This window comes from Lethenteron reissneri, chromosome 36 (genome assembly GCF_015708825.2).
Source record: "Lethenteron reissneri isolate LAM-NWPU_2019-01 chromosome 36, ASM1570882v1, whole genome shotgun sequence".
Classification (NCBI taxonomy): domain Eukaryota; kingdom Metazoa; phylum Chordata; class Hyperoartia; order Petromyzontiformes; family Petromyzontidae; genus Lethenteron; species Lethenteron reissneri.
This window is the reverse complement of record NC_083814.1, coordinates 4,243,861-4,255,845: the sequence shown is the minus strand read 5'-3', so window position 1 is coordinate 4,255,845 and position 11,985 is coordinate 4,243,861. Positions and strand designations below refer to the sequence as shown.

Here is an 11,985-nt window from a genome sequence, read left to right as displayed (position 1 = left end):
CAACACTGTATGCGTATACTTCTCAAGGGGTGTATTTTAGAATATTAAACATTAACTATTACCCATCACCAAAACACAGATAATGTGAACAAGCATATACAATATAAACCGTTTTTATTTTACAGCAGTTGCAGCTGATATTCAGACTGCGAACTGCCTTCACTCTGATATAATGAATTTCAACACACTAAACACATGACCAATTCAGGACATGATATTTGCACACACGGTGGATTTATAGGTGAAAAGTTTGTGACATTGAATGTTTAAACAAGCATACTGCAGTACTTTAATGCAAAAAAAAGTGTATCAGGCAGCGTTAATGGACTTTGCTTCCAATTCACATGTTGTTGAATTTTACGTTTCAAAGGTTTTAGTAAAAAAAAAACTTTCAGCATTGCCAAGAGTGCAGACAATCACAAATATGTCTTGGCTGTTTTTTTTCTTCTGAGAAGTGAATCTGGCCCGCGAACTGCAAATAAAATACTTTGAACAGCTTCTATTCAGTGACTAGCAGGAGACAAAACTTTCGAGACTTTCAAGAAAGCACCGTTTGGTAGATGAATAAACCTCATTCAAATTATGAGAGATGCCCCCACTAAAAGTATTGGGTTAAGTTACTGGTATCACAAAGACAATCAGACCTAAACATGCACGGATGCAGCGATTGTTTTACCTTGACAAACCATAAATCCATCTCCTCTGAAGCCAGCAATGCATCTGCAGTCATAGTGTCCAGGTGTGTTTACACAATGGGCATTGTTGACACAAAGAGATGAATTCAGGGCACACTCATCAATGTCTGTTCAAAACAACACAAAAACACGTAAGGAATGGCTCACAGTTGAATGGGGTTCACATTTTTAGTTCCAGGTCAAATCTCGGATACAAACATTTGAAAACAATGTGCTGCCTTAACATGTCAACATACATTCAAATGTAAGTAAAATGCATGTTTTAATATGAAAAAGCCGGGCAGGGGAATGCTGTTTGACCACATTTTATTATTTCAACAAACCATGAGTAGCTTCACAGCTTCTATGCTTTGCTTCATGCAAAACTTGTAGACTATGGGAAGTATATTTAGACTTAAAAAAATAACAAAAGTGCAAAACATACAAGGAAGCCATGTTTAAGTGGGGTTTTTTTCCGACGAGAATACTTTTTTACATTACTTGTGCTACATAATTGACAAATATACCAAAGCCTCAAAATACCTTCACATCTGTCGCTGTTCATGGTGACATTACGGTAGCCCTCATTGCAGCTGCACGTGTAGCCATTAAATATATTCGTGCACGTTTGATTACACGTAGACAGCTGTAACACGCACTCGTCCACATCTACAAAAGGCAGAGATCAAGCAAAGAAAATACAATGTAGTTGAATCGTTTCCAAAAATATATATTTTACCTTTCTGCATTCTCTCTTAATAACCCCAAAACCCTGTTGCATTCTCAATTTGCAAGCAAGAGCGTCAAGAGCAACCAGGGTTATCACCACCATCATGAACATCACCACACCATCACCACCAAGTAACAATCATAACTTATAAGCCATACATAATATAGACAGCATTAATACTAACCTACAGAGCATATAGTAATAGGTTTTTACCCTTTCAACTGGTACAAAAACTCACACCTTTATACAAGGGATGATGTTTGCAATAATCACAACACAAGCAGTCAAAATGCAAACAAAAAGAAACAATATTGATGATATGCACTGTCATTTAAGTTGATTGGTCCACACCCGAGACAGCTTTTCTTAGAGCCTAGCCTTTTGGCGTCATCTGGTCCAACACCAATGGAAACTAGGCTCTAAGTAAAAGCTGTCTCGGGTGTGGACCAATCAACTTCAAGGACAGTGCATATCATTATCAGAGTTGTTTCTTTTTGTTTGCATTTTGACTGCTTGTGTTGTGGTTACTGCAAACATGATCCCTTGTATAAAGGTGTCAGTTTTTGTACCAGTTGAAAGGGTAAAAACCTATTACTATATTTTGCCACTGGTAAAGGAGGTCTCATATAGTCTACAGAGCAGGGGCGGTTTCTTCATTAGGGCGATTGGGCGACGCACCACCAATGTCATTCAACCACAGAGTTACGCTAGCCGTTACTGTGCCTCTGGATATAGTCCAATCAGCGTCATGTCACGTTCTGTGGAGTACCGCCTCTTTTTGGGCGATTTCACTCTGGCTGAGAATCGCCCAGAGTGTTCCCATAGACTTACATTCAGAGATGTTTTTTTTCGAACGGCGGGCGCTGCAATGCATTCTCTATGGCTTCCGGGAGGGCTCGCACTAACGTGCTTACGTCATCATACGTAAGCACGTTTCAGTCAAAAATATTATTTGTCGCCACCTAGTGGAATCTTTAATAAAATAAACTGAGTGGATTGTAATAATAGTGAGTATAGAAACAAACAAGATGTATTGTAAGAGTCACTTTATTTTTCATTAATATTAAAGAAGTGAAGTTGCCTTTACATGCTTAAGCTGTTAATTTATCCATTGCATGGGTGGACCTTATCCTTATCAATCATCCAGACATTTGCCCCCCCTGAGAGATTTTGCAGGAGCCGCCACTGCTACAGAGCATACTCATATAATAAATATTTCATGAAATTACAATTTACACGTGAGAACATGAAATGAGAAAAGCAAATTAAGCAAACTGTACGCACCGAAACACTTGCTCCCGTTGCCTGTGAGCCCAACGGGACAGGGCCCACACGAAAAGCCTAGGGAGGGTGCAGGATCATCCGTGCAGTTCACTCCAGGATGGCAAGGGCTGTCTACACAGGCATTGTAGTCGTCCGTGCAGTACGCTCCCGCGTAGCCAGGATCACACAGACAGCCGGAAACCTTCAGGCAATCGCAGACATTTAACAAAAAGGGAATGATCAAAATTAAAACGTAAATAAATTATCCAACTTTTGGCAGACGTTTCCCGAAACTCAATTAAATGCTAAATAGTGCTGCAATATACAAGTCACGGCTTGTGTTTTCCTTCTGACAAAAATAACACCATTAAAATATCAATTGTTAGAGCATTACAGATATATATTTAGAAATATGTTTTAAAAACTTGCACTTGTTATTAATATTTTTTTAAAGCAATTAAGTAATATCAGTGACCATTGTATAACATTCGGTTTCATATGCAATTATACATTTTCTGGTATTTATTAACGTTGACTCATCGTGACCACAGTGAAATACAGCAACTGGCACGTCATAAATAACAGCAGCATATGTGACCGTAAAACATACGACGCGTCCGATACAAAAAGCCGCACACTCCGTTGTCATAGGAACCCCAGAATGTTTACATTCCCTGAAATATTAAGATTAACTTGTCAGCAACAGTGTCCACACTGATGACAGAAAAGTATGCCAAATATATGTTTTGGTCATTATTTTGTTAAAACAATAAAAGGAAATAAAGGCTTTTGTTACAAAAAAGTGCTGATGCTTTGTCGCAGATTGTTTCCTCGTCGTCCGGACGTAACTTCACGATGCACGCTAACTTTAAACGCAGAACAAAGGATATTGTTTTGTTTAAGAGTGAATATGCATTGGTTAATTTTCTTAATATAGAAAAGAAAAGGTGCTATTACAATAACCCTTAATACCAGGGCATTTAACTCTTTGCCTCCTCACAATTTGATTAACAAAAACATTGTTAGTTAATATTGTAATGTAAGTAGAATCTGCAGTGGCTGGTGGATTAACATAAACCTAATCACAGAAATTATATGTAAGTATATATGTTGAACTTCTTTCGCACCATACGAAGGCAACCATGCTTATTAGAGGTGCGGGGAATGACAACAAACTAAACACAATAAGCACATGGACCTAAATAATACATTCTTACCACAACAAATCAATGCTTACATCTTGAGTGAAACATTAAAAATCTGATCCAATTAATGTATGGATTGTAACAAGTATCCTGGCTGCTTTGTAATACTGAAAAACTGCTAACCATAAAACATTTGTTTGTGCTATTGTCATTCTGTGGTACATGAGCACAGCTTAGTTTCTCTGGATGATTTCACATGCAAACTTTTTAATTCTAAATGCTTTAAATATTTGAGTCATTATCAAAGTGTGTGGTCTATTGAAATACATACATTAAAGGACACGTGATATAATATACAAGAGCAGGCCAATTGGTAAGACATGAAGTTCTCCTGCTGTGTTTGTTTCACCTGATGACGGTTGCTTGTGTTGCGATCGAAAAGTCGTGATCTATTCATTTTCTACCTACGTGACTTTACTGAAAGAACCAAAGAGTATTGATTCCTGCAGTCACGAAAGCTTCAAATCAAGAAGAAATAATAAGTCGGTCATACTCCCTGCAGCAGCATGCACGAAGAGTGCCATGGTGAAACTGCTACAATACAGCAACGATAAATCAGAGCCATAAATACGCTTTCTTATAAGAAGGGTACAAGCGGGCAGATTGTTTGGCAGACCTTAAAAGTGGATCCGTCGCTGCCATTGATGCTTAGGGTGGTCTGGTTGGAGAGGCACATGGAGTTCGCGCTACAGTTGCACAGAGTGAGGTTGAGCAGCAGCGCAGAGGAGGCCTTGCCGTCGCTGGCGCTCACCACGCCAAACGCTGGCTCCGAGCTTCTGGGACTCCACGTCAAATTCCCATCGCCTGCAACAACCCGCACCAAAAAAAAAACTTTTCAGATTGCTGATTCTGTGTCCTTATTTTAGTCTCCGTGCCAATTAAACCTCTTTTTCCATTGGACAAACAGGCCGCGCTGGGGCCATGCCGTGCAAGGCTGGCACAGCTCAGGAGACACCACGTACATTTTTCAATGCAGAAGCTGAGTCGTGCCGCTGACTTCGCACACAGTGAGAAAGTCGAGGCGTGTAGTGACGCTGTTGTCACAGTTTATTTATTGACGTTACATGCAATGAACGTGTAATTAGCCCCCCTCAGCCATATTTGGCCATTCATTCATCGGACATAGCGAAGGAATAACGATTGTGCCAAACGTGTGACCTCTTGCGACAGCATTAGCATAAACTGCTCTTGCTGCCATACCAGTGTTTCGAGTGATTTGTTTGACCCGTGTATCACGGGGGGTGGGGGGGGTACCACAACGGTGGTGGGCATTCCTTTGAGGGTCGCAGTCCACTTAGAATGCCAGCCGCCAACTGAAGTGCACCAATTTCTGGAGTTTGTGCATCAAGACGGGGCAATGTGTCCAAAAAGTGACAGCCATATCCCTCGAACTATGCTCTCACTTGCTTGGAGACCGGTCGCAGATGCAATGGTGAAATGGTTGATTAAGTTAAACCCGCCATATTCAGATGGCTTGTGAAGCAAGCGTATCACTGTTTGGCTCTGGCTCGGCACGGCAATTAGCCAGTGGAAAACCACCCGTATCGGGAGGGCCATGCACTCATTAGCTTGGCTTGGATATGCCAGTGGAAAAAAAGTATTATATAAATTCTCCCTTTGTAATATATACTTTATAATATAGGTATTATGTTAAATCATTTTGAAATGTAAGAGTGACCATCATATGGAAAGAATAACCCCGACATGGCAAAATGTGGAATTTTCACCACTGGCTTTGGGCAACCAACAGAGAAAGTCATATGAGCATGGTGAGCCCTTGGCCTGGAGTCTCATCTTGGCGAATGCTTATTTTACTACAGCATGGATGTACGCGGTTGTGTTTTGTACAGCTCTCCGATGTCTTCCTAGGAGCTTCAGAAAATTCAGTTCCTTAGGAGCTTCAGTTTCTGAAGCTCCTAAGGAACTTAATTTTCCAGCACGTAGAAAGAAACATCAGACATCACACCGAACAACGGGCGCTGCACTCTGAATGTACATCGGACAGCGATGTAAATTTTCAAGTAATAGAAATTTCTAATAAGGTCACCTTATAGACATTAATAACCCACTTGTAATCGTGAGGCCTGATGAGTTTGTCGTAAGGGTGAAGACAATGGTGTCGTTATTGGGGTCCTCTGCAATTACTCTGGCCCACACCGTGGAATTCACTTTGGTCGAGAGCTGTCCGCTGCTTGTAATGTTGGGAGGGAAGTTTTCTGCAACGAAAAAATATTCAAAGCTTTTTTAGTAGTTTTCACCTTTTTTTACTCATCATTTAATAACATAAACACTTGTTCGTAGAAAAAATACGAATAAAACCCACGCAGTGTTTGGCCCTGCGATCCAAATTCTCCAGCGCTGTTCTTCGTGGCCATTCCAAAATTGGGGTCGTCAGTGCTGAGCACATCAAAAATGCAGTCCTTTTGCCCTCCGCAGGAAGCGCTGACGTTGGCCAGCTTTTCGGCTGATGTCCGATTCAGGAGTTCTTCATAAAACATCGGCACAAAGCTGTTGTTGTTGTAGGTGTGCCAGCTCTCCCCAGCACTGGTGTTGTAGGAAAACAAGCTCGTGTTTATAGCGATTTGCCCTGTAAATATACAATTTTTAAAACGGTGAATATAACAAGAATGTATGCACCTGCAACGTTGTACTAGGCATTTTAATCGTAGGTCATTCTGTTGCAAGAGCCACAGTTACATGTATAATGTATTCCTTTTTAAATAGTTTTAATCTTAATACTCGCTAATATTTGATCATCATCATAGTTAACGCTAATCAATTAGATGTTAACATTTACTAAATGATGGTTACTTACCAAATCAGTTGCAAGAGCCACAGTTATATGTATAATGTATTCCTTTTTAAATAGTTTTAATCTTAATACTCGCTAATATTTGATCATCATCATAGTTAACGCTAATCAATTAGATGTTAACATTTACTAAATGATGGTTACTTACCAAATCAGTTTAATTCAATAAAACACGTACAAAATTTGTATTCTTAGATACCTGGTATGGAAATAAATTGACTGATTTCTAGTCTCTAAGCCAAAATTTACCCATAACACTCCACTCAAAAAGCAGTGAACCTTAAACAAGGACGTACGCCGGCAATGCGTGATTCCTCAGAAAGCATTCACAAACTGAATATATGTTTTGAGATCGATGACAACAAGATCAAACGTTGTTGTGACATGAAATGTAAAAAAGAATTTGAATGCTCACGTGCAGTTCTATACGAGTCGTCTGAAATACCTTCCTTGTTTAATTTTATTTGGCCACTCTTTCAGGTGTTTTTTTTTAAGCCACGCGACAACATATGTAAATTGTGCTGATTGCATGAACATAGTGTAATAGTGTTCCAGGAGACTTGGACGCCGGGGTTGGAGGCACACGTATTATGTGTCGGTACAGCACAACACTGACATACAACACTGGAGGGGGTATCGGCCCCCTCACCCGTCTAACTGGGGATACACTCTCTAGCTACGCCTAGCCTACCTCTGGGTCCTCCACTAACGGGCTAGGGGAGGCTAGCTAGCCAGACACTGGTAAGTCGGGCTCACGGTACCCGGAGTCCCAGACCAGCTCTTACAAGAGCACCGGCTCTGGCTCTCGGGACCACGCCACTGGCTCGATCCTGTTCGGCCCTCATAAGGGCGGCGATCCAGGGGAGTCCAGGGCTCTATTATGACGATCTTCAGTCTTCACTGGTTAGCTTCAACATCTCTCCCTGAGCCCTCCGGCTCATCCCCTTTTATACCAAAACCCCCGCTGAGGGGTGGGGCCCCGGGGGATCCCAGGTCCGAGTCAGCCCCCCAGGCTGCCCGATGCGGACGTCGCTGGGAGCACCTTCCCGTGCACCGACATAGCCACGCCCACTGTGTTTCTTTCCCATCTGATCCCATTGTATAACAGCCCCTCCGTAACACCCCTACAATAGCAAGACTCAAATTTTTTTAATTGCAATGGCGTTTACAGTAGAACTCCTCTTAACGACCACCCCTGTTAATGACGAATCGCTTAACGACGGGACCTTCATAGAGCCCAATGTGTAGTATATGGTGTAGTGTATATTAGCGTAGTGTATAGTAGTGTAGTGTATAGTAGCGTAGTGCATATTAGCGTAGTGTATAGTAGTGTAGTGCCTCCAAAGAGCCCAATGTGTTCGCTTACCCGCCATTCTCCTGTTAACGATGGGCTGTTGTAGGTACAGCAAATATTAATGTAATGCATTGATTAACCATGTTTCTTTTAATATTATGTGTTTCCAATGTTGTTAGTATGTTTATGTATTAATATCCATTGTTTAAATATTATAAAGTATGTGTTTTGTGGGTCAAAAAAGGGCAACTTTCGATGCTATGGGAACGAATTTAGCTTTTAACATATATTTCCTATATTCGCTTAATGACTAAATCACGTAACGACCTGTTCAATGGAACCAATTTCTATCATTAAAAGGAGTTCTACTGTATTAAGAATTGTTCAGCTGTATCAATATAAATGCTCATATATAAACGCATATTGCCATGAAAATGCACGTGTTTCTCTGCTAGCTTCTCTTACTACACATGTGAAGGGAAATTGGAGAAAATTGGTTCAATAACCAAAGTTAGTCAGGAGGCTGTATGTCAAATTCTTGCCGAATGACATCTGAATTGCTCCTGCTCCCCCCTTGTCACACAATTTTACTAATCTGCACTGATAAGCATGGTGAAGTATGGTCAAACAACCCACACAGCCGACACAATTTGAGAAAATGTATAAACTACTCACATGTGACTCCAAAATCATAGTATAGCTGGTTCTCTGGAGGGATATTTGTTCCATCAAAGGGCAGCACAGTGCCATTCTTAGATTTAAAATCATCTTTAGGATCACCGTTGAAAACACCTGCCAGTAAAATATGGAATACACTTAATTTTTTTTTTTAAAACACTCACACAAATTACATGCATCACAAAATATATTTAAATACTGCGTTTGTATTTTTGAGATGATTTATATGTGTCAGCTGTTATTTATTGGAGACACAAGTAAAAAACATTTCGTAAGGAGACAACCCACAGACCGACAGAGGTAGATGAGCATTTGGTGTGGTGGTGGCGGTGAGTGGGATGGATGGACATCTCACCCAGCAAGCCTTGCGTTTGATTGACGAATTTTTGGGGTAGCAGGGTGATGAAGTTGAGCGCCCCGTAAGAAGCCGTCACATTCACGGAGATACCCGATGGGAACGACGCGATGACTGACCCATACGAAAGCTCGACTGACGTCTGGTTGAAAAACGTTTTGTTTTCTAACAAAGCACGTTGAAATGAAAAAAATTACAAATGTTTAATATATATAAGCTACAGCGAAGATCACACATGCAATACTAATGTGTACGTTTTCGCCGTCACGCTGTACTGTGTGTCTCCAAAGTGTTTTCTGGTTGCATCAGGTATTGTTCAGCATGATGTCCAACGTTTTGCTCCACGTACAAGAACCTTCTTCAGGAGCCTCTCAGGAACTCTCCAAACAAGCTTCCAGCTTGATATCCCACGGAGGCAAACGTGGGATTTCGTGCCGAGCAAAACGTTTACAGCCACAAACCACATTTGAGAACAGCAAAATTATCATTTCTTATCCAGGAACGCATTAACTTAGTTATCAAGGATGGTTTTACGAAGGTCTAATTTACAAAATATCCTTACTGGGGTTTGTTTTTCTGTAAGCAATAGGAAACATTCAATGTATGTACTGACTGCGACTGAACTTTTTGGTATATTATGATGAAACATCAAATCATACGTAAAAAAACGTGATGCATTGCATATGTCACAAAAAAGAATCACACACAGCATTGTTCAATGACTATATATTAAGTGTATGTGCACCTCAATGCAAAGGGGGTACCTGAGACTTGAGTAACTTGACTATCTAATAGCACGACAGTGATGTTGTCTTTGAGAATCCATTCAACCTGTGAACACAAAAGCTCGTTACAGGTGCACTTCGTCTTCACAACAACAACTGCCATTTGCCACAAAGTGGCGGTGACATCACCGTGGCACTTGTGCCAGGCTATGTGCACGTTAGGGCCACGTGAAGTGTCAAACGCCCACTGGCAGCAGGTCATGGGACAGACCCAGGTGCCATGGGCTGACTCACTCAAATGACTGGCCGATGCACCACCTGTGCCCCCCCTACTGTGCCAACTTTGTCATAAGTGCACCTGTCCACAAACGTTAACAAAACGACGAAGGGTTAGGGGGTAAGCTGAGCGCTAAAGCCATTTCCCTACCCACCTTGCTGCTGCCATTTTCTTGGGCCACGATGGCCACAAACGACGTGGCTTTTGAGGTCCCATTGGACCCTGCGATCGCCGTCCGGGCTTGCATGGTGAAATCGTTTTGATCGGTAGACACCTCCAAGACCGTGTACTCTCCCAGGCCATTAAAGGTGTACGAGACGTTGTCCAGCGTCGTGATGTGAGGGTCGCCAAGGAGAAACGCTGCCAATGCAAGAAAAATATGACAGCAGGTTGTGCACGTTCAAGAGTTAACACAGTAAAACACATCTGCATGCATAAATGTGCATGCAAGTGTTTGTAGAACTGTGCTGGCAGGTAAGCAATTACATATTCTATAATTGCAGTCACATTTTTCGGAAAGATATTTTACTCAATTCTAAATGTTTTATGTGGATAGGATGTAATTTATATGTTGGCTCTGTCTTAATAATACAATTGCCCCTCCATCAATTCGCAAGTGATCACGTGACAATGCTTCACCACTATGCTAGTCCATACAGGTTGGTGAATTTGCCAAGCATACACAAAAGGGGTGGGGGGGGGCAGCATAGAAGTGCAGTAAAACTATCCATTTTGCTGTACTGCCAACCACAAAATCCTTGCAGAGTGTTCATCGAAGCACTATGCAAGCACAATCCTGACGGGATCACGCATGTTGCGTTTCTGAACATACATGTAATATAAATATGCTATTTAGCGAAGAGACTGTGAGACTCACCGAAGAAGGGAGGCCTGTAGAAGGAGCATTGGTTGCGAGGGCGTTTCTCTTGGTACAGGCGACACAGCCGACTATCTCCAGACTGACAGCAGTATCGGTAGGGATCCGCTTCCTTTTCTAATTTGAGCAAAACAATGAAGACGTAATAAAATGTTAGTCAATCACTCATTGTAAAGTATTGTTTTGAGACTTCATTAAGCAACTGAAACATGTATTCGACTAACGAAGATACAACTATGGGTAGGGTTCTGCGATATTGCGATACTACACTATATCAAACAAATACAATACAAAGACAAAATGTAATTGGATCATGATTTTCGCTGTCCATGTAAATATTGAATACTTTTCTTGAGAAACTGACCACGTGTGCATTATAAGCATGACAGATTGTAGAGTCACAATGCTTACAAGACTAATGGCAGGCTTATGATTGAGTGTACTGCAGGTGAATAACCTTTAAACAATCTACATTCGTACTTGAAGGACATCAGAGGACAACAACGAGATGATACGGGTGTGAAATACAATTGCATCTGCCAACGTCTTTATCATCAAATTGCTGAATTGTAAGTATCGTATCGTGCAAAACGATTACAAAGTCTGAAACATTTAGTTCGATATGTTTCAAATATGCCCATGACATCACATGACTTCTACAATAGCACCACTTTATTTTTAGTGAAATAGCGTATCGTTTAAGTAACTTACGTTGATATTCTTGTCTTTGTTGTTGCATATAATACGCCCCACCCCACCACCACCACGACCAATAGTTCCAAGGAGTGGGCAGATACCTCTCGTACCCACCAGACAGCAGAGAGCCCGACCAGCTATAGTGGCATCTCACCCCTCCACGATTGTAGTCTGGCCAAAGGCTCTGCAGACTCCGAGATGCTCCTAAATTGCACACGTTGCCAGTCCAGTATTTGTTTTTTGAGAGGATGCAGGTGTGAGAATGTGTTTGGACAGAGTGAAAGGTAGCATGGCATTAGTTGCTTCCGTGGTTTAACAAATGCGAATTCAAATTTTTTGCAAGATAGTTACAAAAGTTCTCAATTGTGAACATTACAGAAATCAATTATATGCAGAATA

At 41.3% G+C, this 11,985-nt stretch overlaps 1 protein-coding gene across 1 annotated transcript in view; it reads right to left on the bottom strand.

Annotated features, from left to right (window-relative positions):
• Positions 1 to 527: 527 nt before the first annotated feature.
• The window catches only part of LOC133351260 (mucin-like protein), a 56,165-nt gene continuing 44,707 nt past the window's right edge, over positions 528 to 11,985 (bottom strand). Inside the window, exons 11-21 of the mRNA XM_061566364.1 lie at positions 10,891 to 11,007; positions 10,168 to 10,373; positions 9,776 to 9,842; positions 9,012 to 9,176; positions 8,654 to 8,770; positions 6,196 to 6,459; positions 5,942 to 6,088; positions 4,489 to 4,676; positions 2,689 to 2,869; positions 1,218 to 1,343; positions 528 to 802 (exon numbers count right to left, since the gene is read on the bottom strand). Of these exons, the coding sequence (XP_061422348.1) occupies positions 645 to 802; positions 1,218 to 1,343; positions 2,689 to 2,869; positions 4,489 to 4,676; positions 5,942 to 6,088; positions 6,196 to 6,459; positions 8,654 to 8,770; positions 9,012 to 9,176; positions 9,776 to 9,842; positions 10,168 to 10,373; positions 10,891 to 11,007 (1,736 nt within the window). The 3' untranslated portion in view covers positions 528 to 644. The remainder of the gene's footprint in view (positions 803 to 1,217; positions 1,344 to 2,688; positions 2,870 to 4,488; positions 4,677 to 5,941; positions 6,089 to 6,195; positions 6,460 to 8,653; positions 8,771 to 9,011; positions 9,177 to 9,775; positions 9,843 to 10,167; positions 10,374 to 10,890; positions 11,008 to 11,985) is intronic.